The sequence below is a fragment of the Aspergillus neoniger genome, assembly GCF_003184625.1.
Source record: "Aspergillus neoniger CBS 115656 unplaced genomic scaffold BO87scaffold_14, whole genome shotgun sequence".
Lineage (NCBI taxonomy): Eukaryota > Fungi > Ascomycota > Eurotiomycetes > Eurotiales > Aspergillaceae > Aspergillus > Aspergillus neoniger.
Window position 1 is genome coordinate 584,708 of NW_020291142.1, and position 13,865 is coordinate 598,572.

The 13,865-nt window shown below is 46.8% G+C and overlaps 7 protein-coding genes across 7 annotated transcripts; 5 read left to right on the forward strand and 2 right to left on the reverse strand.

Annotated features, from left to right (window-relative positions):
* Window positions 1-190: 190 nt before the first annotated feature.
* BO87DRAFT_425563 (alpha/beta hydrolase) lies at window positions 191-1,446 on the forward strand (the record flags this gene model as incomplete). The annotated part of the gene is made up of 5 exons (XM_025627314.1): window positions 191-527; window positions 587-697; window positions 747-838; window positions 897-1,059; window positions 1,112-1,446. The coding sequence occupies 5 exons, from the start codon at window positions 191-193 to the stop codon at window positions 1,444-1,446; spliced, it is 1,038 nt and encodes a 345-aa protein (XP_025480366.1).
* A 57-nt stretch (window positions 1,447-1,503) lies between these two features.
* On the reverse strand, window positions 1,504-3,314 carry BO87DRAFT_435447 (cytochrome P450; the record flags this gene model as incomplete). The annotated part of the gene is made up of 3 exons (XM_025627768.1): window positions 2,955-3,314; window positions 1,713-2,903; window positions 1,504-1,656 (listed from the first exon to the last, which is right to left on the reverse strand). The coding sequence occupies exons 1-3, from the start codon at window positions 3,201-3,203 to the stop codon at window positions 1,504-1,506; spliced, it is 1,593 nt and encodes a 530-aa protein (XP_025480367.1). The 5' UTR covers window positions 3,204-3,314.
* Window positions 3,315-3,504: 190 nt separating this feature from the next.
* BO87DRAFT_333721 (amidohydrolase family protein) lies at window positions 3,505-4,655 on the forward strand (the record flags this gene model as incomplete). Its single annotated transcript, XM_025620424.1, has 2 exons — window positions 3,505-3,667; window positions 3,721-4,655. The coding sequence occupies exons 1-2, from the start codon at window positions 3,553-3,555 to the stop codon at window positions 4,653-4,655; spliced, it is 1,050 nt and encodes a 349-aa protein (XP_025480368.1). The 5' UTR covers window positions 3,505-3,552.
* Window positions 4,656-5,837: 1,182 nt separating this feature from the next.
* On the forward strand, window positions 5,838-7,288 carry BO87DRAFT_435450 (kinase-like protein; the record flags this gene model as incomplete). The annotated part of the gene is made up of 5 exons (XM_025627769.1): window positions 5,838-6,061; window positions 6,112-6,431; window positions 6,494-6,789; window positions 6,853-7,012; window positions 7,068-7,288. The coding sequence occupies 5 exons, from the start codon at window positions 5,838-5,840 to the stop codon at window positions 7,286-7,288; spliced, it is 1,221 nt and encodes a 406-aa protein (XP_025480369.1).
* A 382-nt stretch (window positions 7,289-7,670) lies between these two features.
* Window positions 7,671-10,157, forward strand: BO87DRAFT_358019 (uncharacterized protein; the record flags this gene model as incomplete). The annotated part of the gene is made up of 8 exons (XM_025621441.1): window positions 7,671-7,742; window positions 7,821-7,903; window positions 7,958-8,661; window positions 8,726-8,858; window positions 8,920-9,129; window positions 9,186-9,341; window positions 9,396-9,573; window positions 9,642-10,157. 8 exons carry the CDS (start codon window positions 7,671-7,673, stop codon window positions 10,143-10,145), a joined length of 2,040 nt encoding a protein of 679 aa, XP_025480370.1. The 3' UTR covers window positions 10,146-10,157.
* A 400-nt stretch (window positions 10,158-10,557) lies between these two features.
* Window positions 10,558-11,451, reverse strand: BO87DRAFT_458700 (arginase family protein; the record flags this gene model as incomplete). Its single annotated transcript, XM_025628892.1, has 1 exon — window positions 10,558-11,451. One exon carries the CDS (start codon window positions 11,449-11,451, stop codon window positions 10,558-10,560), a length of 894 nt encoding a protein of 297 aa, XP_025480371.1.
* A 1,071-nt stretch (window positions 11,452-12,522) lies between these two features.
* Window positions 12,523-12,942, forward strand: BO87DRAFT_425568 (uncharacterized protein; the record flags this gene model as incomplete). The annotated part of the gene is made up of 1 exon (XM_025627315.1): window positions 12,523-12,942. The coding sequence occupies one exon, from the start codon at window positions 12,523-12,525 to the stop codon at window positions 12,940-12,942; it is 420 nt and encodes a 139-aa protein (XP_025480372.1).
* Window positions 12,943-13,865: the final 923 nt, after the last annotated feature.

Genomic DNA, 13,865 nt, shown 5'->3' on the forward strand with positions numbered 1-13,865 from the left:
GGGTCTGTTCCAGACATGCGCTTGCTAAAATGGATACGCTTCCGAATCTCTCGTATGTTCTAGCAGAGTTGGGTGGGATATGATGGGGTTATATGAAACCCCCGAACGCGTAGAAAATACCTTTTCTCTGTTACTTTTACACATGTTCAAACTCAAAGATTTACAGTGATAGACAAAAGTTCTAAGTAAAATGACACGCAATCTGGCAAAAGTACGCTTCTTTTTTACCCTCGTGCTCTGTGTCCTGCCACGGGCCGCTATAAGAATTCCGGCGGCTGTTGTTCGTGCGTGCTTGAAAAAGTTGCCATTAGGGTCGTCCATGTGGAATGGGTTTGCTGGCGCCCTCATGACCAACACACCCCCAGATCAGTTGCAGGCAGTGCTTCCATCTACGCTAGAGACATATGAAGCATGGGTTCAGTCTCATGGGGTTAGCCGTGCGGTGGATGTCTTAGCAGCGGACAATGCCACTCGTCTGCTTTGGATAGGGCCAAGTGTATCAAAGAAGGTACTTCTTTTCTTCCACGGTATGCTATTCTATCCCCAACTCCGCCCTCTCTACACATGATTGCTGAGTGTTGACTAGGTGGCGGATATGTGATGCCACTTTCTGAAGCGCACTTGGACTGGATGGCGTATCTACGAGCCGAAGCAGTCAACGCTGGGGTGGATATGAGTGTGTGCATTCTGGAATATGGTCCGTGATGAATATCAAAAATGATGTTACGTACGTGCTGACAATCTAGACTTGATACCGACCAGCAAATATCCCAGACAGATGAAACAGGCAATATCGGCATTACAGCGTCTACTTATTTCCGGGTATAGACCTTCTGATGTAGGTTGGCTTGCAGGTCGGTCTTCTTGGACCAAAGAGCTAATCTGAGCTCGCACAGATCGTCTTCGGAGGAGACTCTGCTGGAGGCCACCTGTCGCTTTCCCTCATGTCGCATCTCCACTGCCACTATCAAGCCAAGGAGGGGGCAAAGGATGTCATTCACATACAGGGCCCTGTGAAAGGATGTTTTCTTGTGTCGCCGCTAGCATCGTTTGACTTCAGTACACCTTCCTACCAAAGGTGGTTCAGTGCGGATGTCTCGCAAAAATGTAGACGAATGGGGACGTTATTTTGTCGATGATTCTCCGTGGCACGAGGAGATATTTGCTGGATATGGCTGGGGAATGGCCCTGGATGTTCCGGATAGCTGGTGGGACGGTTTCACGGCTGTGGATCATATTCTTGTGACCGGCGGCTGCGAAGAGGTGTTCAGCGATCATATTCGACTGTTAGGCAAGGTCTTGAAAACAAAATGTAAGGGAAACGTGGCCTTGCACATGAGTAATGAAACCCACGATGGACCGCTTATGGACTTTGGGGCTAGAAGGCCGCCTAGTGCAACTACAAGGGCCATTAAAGACTTCGTTATAGCTTGCTTAAAGGATTAAAATGGCCATCATACGTTTTAATGCAGTTTTGATCTTATCTCTGCTAGCTTTAGGTTTCTATACTCGACGTTTGGCGTCCTCCAAAACCTGCAGTGATTCTCCTTCCCGCAAGATCAATTTAACATGGTCCTCGCTTCTTGGGGTTACCTTTACCGGAAACGGTTCATCGGTTTTGTGGTGATTAAGTCGTTTTGGGTTATATGGTCCCGCCTACCAAATGTCAGAATTATTATTGCTTCCTCGTCAAGACCTTTTAGATAACTTACTGCTGCATAATCGTAACAGAATACTAGGCGTGCCACATTGATGAACAGTCCTCTGAAAGCAAGCCTGTAACCAACGCAGATCCGGCGGCCTCCGCCAAACTGCCACAAGCCATGTGCAGCGTCAGTTTCATGTCCATCGAGCCACCGCTCAGGCTTGAACTCCTCTGAATCCTCACATTCGTTGCATACTGGAACCTCGTTGATAACGAAGCCAACGCCTGCCGGAAAGTGATAGCCCTCAAATTCCATGTCAGAGGTAAGCACGTGATCAGGTGTCAGAATGAAAATGGGTCTCCACCGCAGGAGTTCCTTGATCATAGCGCAGATGTAGGGCATTTGCTCAAGGTCGTCGATCCCTGGCAGACGGAGACTCCCATCAGTGCAACACAATCGGTCGACCTCTTCCCTGGCCTTTTGGAAAGTCTTCGGATAGCAAAGAGCTGCCATAGCGAAAATGTTCAATACTTCTCGGGTCGTGTCGGATCCAGCCTCCAGAAGCTGCAGAGCAACATACATGGCCTCCTGGTCGTCCCCAGTAAACTTGGTGTCCGGATGCAAAAGAACGTCGCGAACCCATGATGGGGGCGCTGTCCCTTGCTCTACCTGCTCTCTAACTGGAATCCACCATGATTTGTAGACCTCCTCGTTCCAATCACCGAGCTTCTCCCAGTGCTTCCTCCATGGCTGCAAAACGCGAGGGAGACGATCAAGTTCGGGAAACCAGTCAATCAGGCTGGATCCGATGCTGCCCACGAAATAGGTAACAACGTTTTGTAGGTCCTCAAGCTCTTTACCTGATTTTACCAGCCGCTCCCCGAGCGCAATGCGGTGGACCACAGAGTTTGCATACCGATAGTGATGACGGTACCATCTCTCCGGTTGGAACAGATATTCAGCAAGCAGTTGGGTACTTTCCAGTTCCTGCCATGATGCATACTGCTTTAACGCGGTGCCACTGAGCAGCGAGTGCATTACTCGTCGCTTCTCGGTCCATCCTGAGGGAGGAAGCAGAAGAGAGCGCCCGTTGCGGCTAACAATACCACTGGCAACGGGCATAGGGCTTCGGCCGTTTGTGAGCGTACCGCGTTTTGCGATAATTTCCGAGACCACGCGCTTGCTATTGAGCAAAATCCACGTTTTTGATCCGAGGTGCAGAGTAGTCATCTCGCCATATTTCGCAAGTTCATTGTTCTATGTTCAATCAGTTCTCCATAAATAATAATCATCGGGAATCCCACACACTATTATGTGATCTTGGTCATCACGAATCTTGCGAACGTCTAACAGGCTTCCGAATATCGGTATTCCTTTAGGGCCAGGAGGGAGCTTCCATCTCTTTCCATGGGGAGGTCTGCGTTTCCCAACCGGAGTAAAAATCTCTCGAATGACGAGGAATATTGTTGCTTGAAAAGCTGCTATAGTCACGAGAGTTGCCGAGAGTGGATTTTCTTTGGCAAGCCCGGAGATCTGGGCATGGATTGAATTGCTCATGGTGCCGTGCGTAGGTGGGTCAACCGAGCGTAGGGATATCAGATTCCTGGATTTATGAAAGACTCATCTACTCCAAATTTCATTAACCAAGTTTGCTGCTCCGTCCATCTTTATCCTGTCGACAATCCGGCTTCTACTACGAAGATCCGGCACTGTGATGTTGCAGTTCGGAAAGAACCCGATGTGGCGACGCGCCTCCGGGTCCGTCCCGGTTCCCACATGGGTCCTTTATTAAAGTAGCGGGAGCGTAAACTGTTTCGTGGAACGATTGCCCCCGATGTCTTCTACTTTGACTCTTGTCATACTCATTCTGACCATAATTTTCTTCCAGCCTAGCTTCTGTTGCATCATGGGTGAGCACGTTCTCGACTGGCTCCGGGACAAAGCCGTTGGATGGAGCCATACGCCGCCAGTGAACAAGATTGATACTCACCATCATTTCGTTCCACCTTTCTATGCACGGGGTAATGGTCACTCGCTCAGGGTTCATGATACCTCTCAGCTAATTTAATTACAGCTGTGGAAGAACAAGGGGGCGACCCTAGTGGCTGGCCCACTCCCAGCTGGAACGCTATAGCATCTAAACTGCTGATGAAGCGAATTGGTGTGAAGACTGCGGTGCTTTCGGTGACAGCTCCAGGGGCATGCATTGCCCCAGAGCGTCAATCACGCGCTCAACTGGCCCGAAGAATGAATGAATACGCGGCAGACCTGCGGGATAAAAACCCTGACAACTTCGCTTTTTTCGTATCTCTGCCCGATATACTGGATACCGAGGACGCGCTCGCAGAAATTGCTTATGGACTAGACACCCTGCATGCTGATGGTGTCACTCTGTTCACACGCTATGGTCCTTCCAACACCTATCTCGGCCACAAAGACGTTGAACCCATCTGGGCAGAACTCAACAGACGAGGCTGTGTCGTCTTCGTCCATCCCACCCATCCTGTCGATATTCACCCCGTCAACCCGAAGCTACCCCAGCCGGCTATCGACTATCCTCACGAGACGACTCGCATAGCAATGGACATGATCACCAGCGGAACCAGACAGAAGTATCCGAACTGTAAAGTCATCCTGTCCCACGCAGGCGGGGCCTTGCCGTATCTCATCTCCCGGGTCACGACACCCATGAAGAGAGCACCAGACGTTGCAGTCTCATACCGCATAGGAACAACCCACGACAAGGCGATGGAAGCATTCCGCAGCTTCTACTTTGATCTGGCGTTGAGTTCGTCGCCGCAGGTTCTGGATATGCTGTTGAGGATGGTTCCACACGACCACATCTTGTATGGAAGCGATTTCCCTTATGCGCCAATCACGGCATACCCAGTGTTTTTGGAGGAGCTGGAAAACTATGAGATGGATCAGGAGTTGCGGGACATGATCAATTTCAAAAATGCCTGGAAACTCTTCCCGCGTTTGGCGAACAGGACTCGTCCAGCTATGTAGATAAGGGCTTAATGTATGTCATATGTTTTGCTCTTTTCTGTCGAATTTTGCTGCATCGTCATGATAAAGTAGCGGAACTGAATACCTGATCTACAATGTTGAAGGCTACTTAGATTGCTTTATTGGCCATTTTCGTCGTAGTTGTCTTCAAAAAAACGTAGAGGGTCTTGATTATGGCCACTCTGCATCATCCGGACAGTCTCCGTAACTGGTGCATCCAGTTATTACATTCTGAAAATCTTGGTTTCCTTCCCATAGGCGAAGAACATAGAGAAGGATAAATGCCTCGCCATCTGAGTAGTCTGATGGTTGTGGTCCGTGCTGTTGAGGTCGACCATAGATAGAAATATTTTCCTGTGTATATTGACTGCAACAAAACCACCTAGTAACATGACGAAGCACTTACCCCTAGATCTAGAACGGTATATCGCGGCTAGTCAGCCACGCCACGGAGAGACATGTGTCCCAACATATTATTATGCGCATGATATTCATGAAGACGATTCTGAACCCACCTGCCGAGGAGCCTCGGAAAGGATGCCTCGGATTTGGTGCAGAATGTGGTCACGAATCTCCTGGATTGGCTCACTCTACTTGTGTTAGTGGTGACCTATCAAAAAGGTCAACGTTGCGGGGCTGCCCAATGCTAGCAGAAAGAAAGTTGAAGTTTAACAATTCATCAAAGCTATAACTCAAGGGGGCTGAAACATAAATATGATTCGTGCCTAGACTGACTACTTGTGCTGAGATTGATTTGGCATACATAACATGAACCATCGTATCATAATGTGTACAAGAAATATTCATTATTCGTGTTGCACTTCGGATACTAAGGGAAATCTAAGCTTATAGAGACTTGGGAAGATTAAGGATGCCTGGAGAGTAGCAATCACTATAGAAACAGAATGACTATCGATAGTAGGTTGTCCGAATTCCTTGCATAAGTAAACATGCTTACCGCCCTGCTGCAGTTGATGCTGGGTCGGGGGCAAACAAAGACGGAATGCTGCAGCAGTCGCCGCCCCCTGTCTTCGAAGTCGAGAGAGAGACAACCCATCTCTTTTTGCAATCCTGAACCTCAAACCCCAAATCATGTTGAAACTGCGTTGTAATCTCAGGAATTTATTGCCATGCTTGAGTCATGCGTCACAAGCTTGTATATCTCGTTTCCCTTTTTCTCTCATGAGAACAGTGACTTCACAAGGGCTTCCTCCAAGACAGTTCCCTACTTCGGGCTATGTAACCTTAGATCCCCTAGATAAGATTGAGGAAGAGACCTTACCATTATATAAACCGGAGAATTACTATCCCGTTTTCATTGGCGAAGTTTTCGGTTCCAGATACCAAGTGGTTTCAAAGCTGGGATATGGCACTTCCTCTACTGTTTGGCTTTGCCGGGATCTTCGGTAACGTATTCCTGAAATGAGTGCATAATCATGTTTTTAATTGGTTATAGGGAGGGGAATCACTATACCTTCAAAATGTGTGCAAAGGGTGAAAGCTCTGATCGAGAAATTGCTATCTCGAAACATTTGGAGCAATCCGTTAGTGAAGGCAGAAAAAGGATGCTCCGCATGGTCCTTGACTCCTTTGATGTTGTTGGACCAGAAGGGAGATTGTTTGTCTGCCTGATATACCAGCCTCTTGGAATGAGTTTCACTGAGTTTCAAGATTTGCTTCCCGATCAAAGGTTCTCGAAGGACCTCATCCAAAGAAGCACCCAGCTTATATTAGTAGCATTGTCTTCTATGCATGAGAGCGGTGTTACCCATACCGGTAAGGCCACAATAATAAGCGGCTGGATGATAACTGTAGACAACGTGAGCTGATGATTGCAGATATTTCACCGAACAATATACTTCAAGGGGTGAGAGATAGCTCTATATTATCCAAGATGGAGGAAGATGAATTAAAACGGCCGATTGCCCGAAAGGTTCTGAGCGATCGGAATATTCACTACTCCCGCCCCATGCCTGTCTGTTCAGGTCTTCCTGTGGTCTCCGATCTAGGTGAAGCTAGATTCGGAAAAGAAAAGTACTATGGTGATATTATGCCGGGGATTTATCGCGCGCCAGAAGTCATCTTAGGAATGGAATGGGATTACAAGGTTGATATTTGGTCAATTGGCAACATGGTATGTGCTATATATGACACTAAGAAAACCGGAGTAAGCAGCCCTAGCTGATGTATAGAAAAGGTTTGGGATCTTGCAGAGGGCCATCATCTTTTCTTTGCCAAAGAAAACGGAACTCTCAGCGATGAGCAACATCTGGCTGAGATGGTATCTCTAATGGGCCCTCCACCGCCAGAATTCCTAATGAGGAGTAACCAATGCGAAAGATTCTGGGACGCAGAAGGTATGTCTTCTTATTGATGAACTATCATGGATGTGCTTGATAACAGTAGACTTAGGCAATTGGAAAGGCTCTCTATGTATACCAGAGCAGACTTTTGGGCTCAGAGAGCTGCATTTTTCTGGGGAGGACAAGGTTCTTTTTCTAAACTTCTTGCGCAGGATATTTCGATGGCTTCCGGAAGAACGTCCGACAGCAGAAGAGCTTGTGTATGATGATTGTCTAATGCAGCCGATCATGGTAAAAGAGATCAATAAGTTGGGGGCTCAATTTGGGTAGGAATTGGAGATAGTGTGTGTCTACTCATTGAAAATGAATATCTTATTTCAACGCTCTGACCACTACAATCAATCTGACATGATACTACTAACTCCGATTTATTGTGGGCTGACGGAGAAAATATTGCGGCATCTTGTTCAATGATCTATGCTCAGTTTGCAAACTATAAAGATATTCAGTTTATGTAGGATATCATACTCTGCATGGTAATAGGAAAACCCACGGTTGCTGATGGAAAGCGGGTATCCCACAGCCAGATAAAGATGAGCACCGCGTTGGTCAGGAAAAAAGAGATTCCGTCGCGCCCGCTTGCTACCGATACTGGCTAGCACATTACTAACCATCACTTTTCGTTACATACATTTTTTAGAAGATCATCATCATGCCCCAACCACAAACATACCGTAGAAGGGTTTCTGTCGCTTGTGAAGTTTGCCGAAGGAAACGAATCAAGGTAAGCGGACTCGTTGGCAATTCATTATCGTCGAATGGTACCAAAGTTATGAGCCTTAACGTTCCGATATCGAGTTAGTGTGATGGTGCCAAACCATCTTGTGCTGGATGCTTGAGCTACGCGGAAAACTGCGAGTATAAATATGATAAGGAGAAACGCAAGTAAGCATGTTAATCGGTCGCATTGCTTGTTAGTCGGTCGTTGACACGAATGAGGCCACCAACCAAGCAGCACATACAAGCTCTGAATGCTCGTATAGAATTTTTGGAGTCGCAATTAGCAGAATATCAGCCCCAAGAAAGAGATATAATTAGCAAAACAACGCACCAGTTGCAGAGTCAGGATGGCAAAGTGGGAAATAAAGATATTTCTGGGGCTCAGTCTCAATCCCTAGACCCTATTGATGATATCACCGATGTCCTTGGGGGCCTAAGCATTGGAGAAGGCGACCAGCTGCGGTACTTTGGCTCGCGCAGCAATCTCAGCTTTATGGAACGACAGGGAGCAAATCCCTTTACCTTTCGCCAAAACCCAAACCAGCCATTACAGCCAATTGATGTAGATCCCGAAATCCGAGAAGAACTGCTCGATATTTACTGGAATTGGCAGAATCCTTGGCAGTATTTGGTTTATCAAAAAGAGTTTCTCAGGAGTCTGGAAGCTCGATTGGATGATGGATACTGTACCCCGTTGCTTCTTCACTCCATGCTAGCCTTGGCAGCGAGATACTCTGATAATCCTAAAGTCCGCACTGTCCCTAATGATTCGAGTACTGCAGGTGACGGTTTCTCCCAAAAGGCACAGGCTCTCCTGTTCGAAGAAATCAAGGCCCCACGAGTTTCAACAGTTGTGGCCGCCGCACATCTATCTCTGTTTGAAATGGCCAAGGACAATGAACCATCTGGTTGGATTTACCTCGGTATGTGTACCTTTCCAATAAAATCTTGATAGCCTCTTTAAGTGATAGCTCACTACCCGCACAGGGATTGCCATTCGAATGGCGTATAACCTAGGGCTACATATAAACCCACATTTGTGGGTTTCTTCGGGATCCATGACTCCTGACGAAGCTGAGCTGCGGTCAATCGCATGGTGGGGTTGTTACATGATTGAAAAGTAAGCGTGCAGTTCACTTATCTGTGATTAAAAACCTTTTCGCTGCATACTAACCGACAAGATTATTTACTGTCGGCATTGGTCGACCAAGTATCATTATTGAGCGCGATATTCAGGTCGATTTTCCATCCAATTTAGCTGATGTTGAATATGGCCAATGGAATGGACACTCGACATCCTCAATTAGCCATTCATATCTATCGTACTCTATCACTACTTTCATCAATACATGTCAACTTTTGCGATTAGCAGCTCGTCCACTAGATGACATGTAAGTTACGACCATCTTTTGGTTACTTCATTTAAGTTGCTTATTTTCGCCTATAGTTATACCCCTGAATATTTTGTTTCCTTGACCGAAAAGAAGAGCATAATGACGAAGACTGATATAGCATTAACTGCTTTCTATAACAACTTGCCAAGTGTTCTTCGGCTGCCACCAACTTCTTCAAGACCCTTGCCGCCGCATATGTATTGTTTCCAGTACGTGCCATGACCTATGCTAGAATCTGTCAAAACCTGTTGACTCTCTTTCAGCATGCACTTTTACACCTTGGTTATTCTGCTCCATCGACCTTTCATCGTTATACCCAGCGATAACGGCCCTTCCCGTCGCTCCATTAATGAATCCGCCTCTACAAGCTTGGAAACATGCATAAAAGCCGCAGAAAAAGTAACAGTTCTGTTTAGGGCTTACGCTAAGTTCTTTACCTTGGTGATGACCACACCTCTCATCGCTTATACTCACATACCGTATCTTGTACTAACTCTCTTGACTAACAGAGAAAAGTATCGATATCCGTAGTTGATCCTGCCCGTACCGCTGCATTCATCCATCTTTTCAACATGACCTCCAAAGACCGTCAAATGAGGGATAAATCTAGACAGCTTTTCCTGGAGACGCTTCATTACTTGGAGCAAATGAGCATCGCCTGGGGATGGGCAAGGCGTTCAGTACGGGCACTTGGCCTGGTTTCACGGAAATGGAGGGTCCATGATATTCCGAAGAACAGGGACCAGTCGCCTGTTGAATCCTCTCTTGTGTATCAAGACGAACGCCAAAATCATGATTCGGAGATTGCAGGTGGCTTTGATGCATGGCTGCAGGACCCACTAGACTTACCCTTAGCATTTCAGGCTGCAGAAGACAATAGCTCTTTACTTGGGGGGAGCTTGCAGCTGGATCAGGAGTTGTTCAATACCCACGATTTTCTATCCGCAGGTGATGATGCATTCTTGTCGGGTCCTTTTCCCGATACCAACTGGGAGCATGGATTCGATCTATGACATTGCAAGGAGGCCTCTTTGGTTTATTTTTGAAAATTATAAATCAGGAGAAGAGAGCATTGGGTGGCATGCGTCTCGAAACTTGTTTGAAAATGATGTGTTGTTTTGAAGATCGCATTACTTTATCCACAGTTTTCTTGCTGCGTGTATTGTACATGTGAATGTCTTTCTGATATATAATGCCGTCTGCGCAAACCGTATTTCTGTGCTCATAACTGGATAAAAGGGGGCAATACCAAACTTTGATTGGTTCAGGTTTGCCACTCCAGAAGCTTTAAAGTAATCTTGATTGCCTTTATATTTCAATTCCTTCGTGGATTCCCTTCATGGGTCTCGCAGTTCCACACTAAATACAGTTATCCCTATTTGGTATAATCTTCCTTCCCTCCAAATCATAACTCTACTCATACCCTTATAAATCCTGTCTCAGTATCACCCCTGTATCCAACAAAGACCGAACGAACGCAGTCACCGCGCGAACAGCAATCTTTGCAATTCTATCGCCATCTCCCACGTCAGGATCAAAAGAACAGACAGTAAGAGACCTAGGTGTGCTCCTCGTAGGCACCAAATCCATACAATTCAACAAGTCCCTCTCAAACAATCCCCCGGGGGAAGGGTAATCATTAACCTTCCCATAAGTCTCATCCAACACATCCAAATCTAAATGCACCAAAGCCGGATCATACGACTTGAGGTCCAACTCCCTGCGCAACTCACCCACAAAGTCGACCTTACGGTCGCTAGCACCCCATATAGCACTCATCCCTGCATCAATCACCCGCTGACGTTGAACATCACTCTGATCCCGTAGTCCACAGTACAGGAAGTTGCCATCATACGTGAAAGGTTTAAATCCAGGAACCGTCCTCATAAGAGTCTTCCAGCTCTCGCCACGGAGCATGGAAAGGCCCATCGCGTCGAGATAGCCGTTCTCGTTGACATCAGGTGAATCTAGATCGTCGTGAGCATCGAAGTAGATGAATTTTAGATTGTTGGTGTTCAATCCGCAGGCTACCGCTGCGCTTGCCATGCAGTTGCCTGAGAGGATAATGGGGAAGGTGTTGTTTTCAACTGCTTGAGTGACGGCCGTAGACGTGCGTCGGAGTAGCTCGAAGCTGCGACCAATCTCGCCTTCGAATTTGTCGACCGGTTCGAGTTCGATCAAATTGACTTCAATACCTAGGCCTTCGAGGGCTTGGATGATGCCGTGTTGGCGAATGCGGTGGGGTCCGTTGCCGACTCGGTGGTCGCGGATGCCGACGTGGTAGGGTGAGAAGATGATGGTGATCGCATTGGCGGGCATGATGGAGATGGCAATTGAGGTTTGGACTGGAGACTTTTCCATAGAGAGGAGAAGGAAGTTTGGGCCCTTGACTTCTATCGAGTGGGGAGCTGTAGCCCTATATAGTAGTACAAGTTGCTGCTGCATGCAAGTGGGGAGGTATTTCGTATCGAAGATGTAATGGTTTGATACTGATTGCCTGCTGTATTGTGAATACAAGGAGATACCAACAATTATCCTACTCCTAAAGAGTTATCGTATACTATGAGGGTATTCCCCTTCCCCATATCTCGACACCTGGAGCGTCTCCTAAACTCAACTATAATTTGATATTTTCCGAAGTCATTGAGGGATGCATATTATTCTGGTATGGTAAGATCCGCGTATACTTGTATCTTTATGAAAATTACGTGTTCGCGGGTACCTGCCCACACGGATGGGCATTATCCAGGCGAATCACATCGTTCCCTGCATGACTTTCCCTTCCCACCACCGTTCTTCAACGACCGAATTCAGAGTGGCTATGATAGCATAGTATAACATCAGTGCACTGATGAAAGAGGAAATATAGTTTATCACGACATATCAGTATGTACGTGAACTGTAACCCATAGTGTAAAATGACATGAAAATTCTATACCGAGCGTTTGTCATCTCGGTTACTATAATGAGATTATTAGCTCTTTACAAATCAGTTCGAAACAGGTTGTCACGAGTATATTTAGTATTGACAAACATCACAAATGCAGTACGTTGTAGCAATATCATAGCAATCATGTCCTTGGATTCTCGTCATACAATACAAATCCGCTATCTTCTTCCCGCTTCTCATTCTACTGCTGCTGCACACTGAGCCCTAAATTGCGGGCAACCATATCCAGTTTCCCTCCACTAGGATATTTTCACGCCGACTTAAGCTATCTGATATGTCAACGACTCTAGGACCCTGAGATTTCTTTTTTTTTTTTTTTTACCCCCGAGATCTTCGATCTTAATGAACTCCACCTGAGCAGTTGAATTTTCCCCTTCCATTAGCTGGTCAGGTTTAGTGCTTGCTTTCTCGTGTTTCTGGGATTAAGCCTTCTTTCTCTGATGTCTAAGACGCAGTGGGGTAAGTTCCGTGGGCAAGCTGCAGGCCTAATGTATTTGGATCTCACGTTTCATCAACCCGCCGACTGCAAGCTTGCACAAGCTACCATTACCATGAACTTCTATGAGACTGAGCGTCGAAGGAGGCAGACTAACACTTCAAGTCTCGAAATCACTGAATTTTTTGGACCACAAATCCTCACTGGAGAGAAACGCGAGCGCCAAGTGTTGAAGACCTTCGAGGCCACTCCCAAAGTAGGAGCCGCTAATGCTAGTGTTGAAGGCATTGGCATTTCACGAAAGCCCCAAGCAAATTATGCGTCACGTTGGGATTTACGGGTCATTGATACGGCTCAAGCGTCATGCATAGGTACGATTATCCCCCGATTCAGAAGTATACCTCTAGCCATGCTCAACACATAGCTCTGGAAGCTGATCTATGGGTCCGGTGGACGCCATACAAAATCCACGTCTTCGAAATGAGCCTGATACCAGAAGTACACGGAGGGCTAGCATTTCTATATTCGGGCCGCTGGGAACCTAGATATTAGGTCAAACTTAAGCTCGGCCCGGGGAGTTGCGTAACCGGGCCGAGCATATCATCGAATGACATCGCGAGGTGGAAGCCCGTACGCAAATATGACAAAGTTCGGGAGTGCAAGGAGCCAGAGAACAAAGAAACTCGGCCTGGTGGCGGGGATACTTAGGTTTGCGCTTAGCCATTCGGAGACGTTCCGAGCAAGCCCGGGACATATGCTTCCAGGAATAGAGGGAATAGACTGTAGGGCTGGTCGGTTAAAATGGATAGAAAGGTTGCCTAGCTCGTATTGTTATTTGATGGCTTTTCTCGAACTCCATCTCCGTTCTGTGTGCATAAGACATATCTTTGCCAACCGGGCCAGAATATTCCGTCGAGTGGGCCGTACTATTTATGTGTCATCGTGAGAAGATAAATTAGATCGGAACTAGCACACAATATGCTCTCTGTATACTGGTAGGTGACTCAATTGGCCATTGTCTCTATTCAATAAATATTTTGAAGGCTTACTTCCTCCTTAAGTAGACATTAGCGATTACGGATGGGACCCCCTGAAAGCTACAAGCGGCCCTAAACCGGCCCGACTTAGACCTCAACCCGATCGACCTCTTCGATAGGTCCACCAGAAATATCCCTGGAAACGATCCCTCCAATTGACTCGCAGCCTTAACTAGTGGCTGATAATTAACTCCCCCGCATTCGATCATAGCTCCTCCCCGCATCGGCCTTTACAATCCGTAAACCTGGGGAAAATGTGGAGAACGCGCGGTGCTATACATCATTGCGTCGATGTTGGTCCAATCTAGAC